Here is a 1,213-nt window from a genome sequence, read left to right on the forward strand (position 1 = left end):
TCTTCAAAATTTCCCTTTAAAAACTAATAACAGAGTTTCTTGACAAACCTTTATCTGTCATATCGTTGAGGATAGTTCTGGTCACTTGTTGAATTGCAGACAAAACTCCGCCTGTTTTCAATGACACTCCGTTTCGTGCAAGAGCCCAGGCTAGATTCATTGTGACAATTTCTTCCTCTAAGCCGATCTTTGATGGGAACGCAGTGAACAAAAAATGCAATTCGCAGGTGACGCATGAATCATTTAAACATATATGCTGGAGAACTATATTCCGAAGCGAAGTCATATAGTAAACGACTTGAACAACAGCGTTAGCAAAAAGATTCATTGCATGAGTCGATTGCATAGTCACATGTCGGATGACGTTCCATTTATAACATTCCACCGTGTCGTCTGTGGTTTTTCTTCGCCGGTTAGCTCCTTGGATGACTGGAGGCGCCCTTTTCTTGTACAATTTGGAAACTTTCACTTTCTCTATCGAAACAGGAATAGGGCTCTCCATCACTTTCTGATCGGATGGTATTTCGATGAACTCGTGGTCCAGAAAGTAAGGAACAATGTTGAAAAGTTTGAGATTGGTATGTATCCGAGGATTTGTGATTTGCAAAGCATAATGTATCGATTTTGCATTCTTCATTTCTGAAGGTGGCTTTCGTGGTCTATGAACGATTTGCGTCAGCTCGCTTGGCCAATTACTGACTAGATCTTCTTGTGGAAAAGGAATAGGAATAGATCCAACTGAGTGTGAAACATCATCAATTACGAAGGAGACGGGTGGTTGTACTGGCGGAAGAGCGAAAATGGTATCTTTCGAGTTCTCATTCACCAGTGGCTGATCTCGATCGGTAAAAAGATTTACCATTCCTGGAATTCAAAAAAATCATACACATTGTATTTCATTCACACTCACCCATGCTATTCCCAATGGCTAGAAAATTTTTAGTGCTAGAGTAATCGAATGACGTGATGATGGTAGTATCCATGGAGAACTCGATACTTGAGGTGACAGGAGACATCATATCGAGCATTCTGACTCCTGCTGGATAGTTGGTCCACGCATTAGGCTGCACATCGATTTGGTCTCTGTTGAAACATGTCTGATAGACGACAGCTAGACGATCGCAATATGATGGCATGAATCGAACGAATTGTGGACAGTGATTCATTGAGATGGGCGATACATGTTTATACATTCGAAGATCAAAAACTTTGA

General features: G+C 41.0%; 1 protein-coding gene across 1 annotated transcript in view; it reads right to left on the reverse strand.

Annotated features, from left to right (window-relative positions):
- Positions 1 to 16: 16 nt before the first annotated feature.
- CBG24565 overlaps positions 17 to 1,213 on the reverse strand; it is a gene marked incomplete at both ends in the record, with an annotated part of 3,863 nt that continues 2,666 nt past the window's right edge. Inside the window, 2 exons of the mRNA XM_045241086.1 lie at positions 17 to 864; positions 911 to 1,213. The exon at positions 911 to 1,213 is cut by the window's right edge and continues 292 nt beyond it. Coding sequence (XP_045091366.1) covers positions 17 to 864; positions 911 to 1,213 — 1,151 coding nt within the window. The remainder of the gene's footprint in view (positions 865 to 910) is intronic.

The sequence above is a fragment of the Caenorhabditis briggsae genome (assembly GCF_000004555.2).
Source record: "Caenorhabditis briggsae AF16 supercontig from assembly CB4, cb25.NA_191, whole genome shotgun sequence".
Taxonomy (NCBI): domain Eukaryota; kingdom Metazoa; phylum Nematoda; class Chromadorea; order Rhabditida; family Rhabditidae; genus Caenorhabditis; species Caenorhabditis briggsae.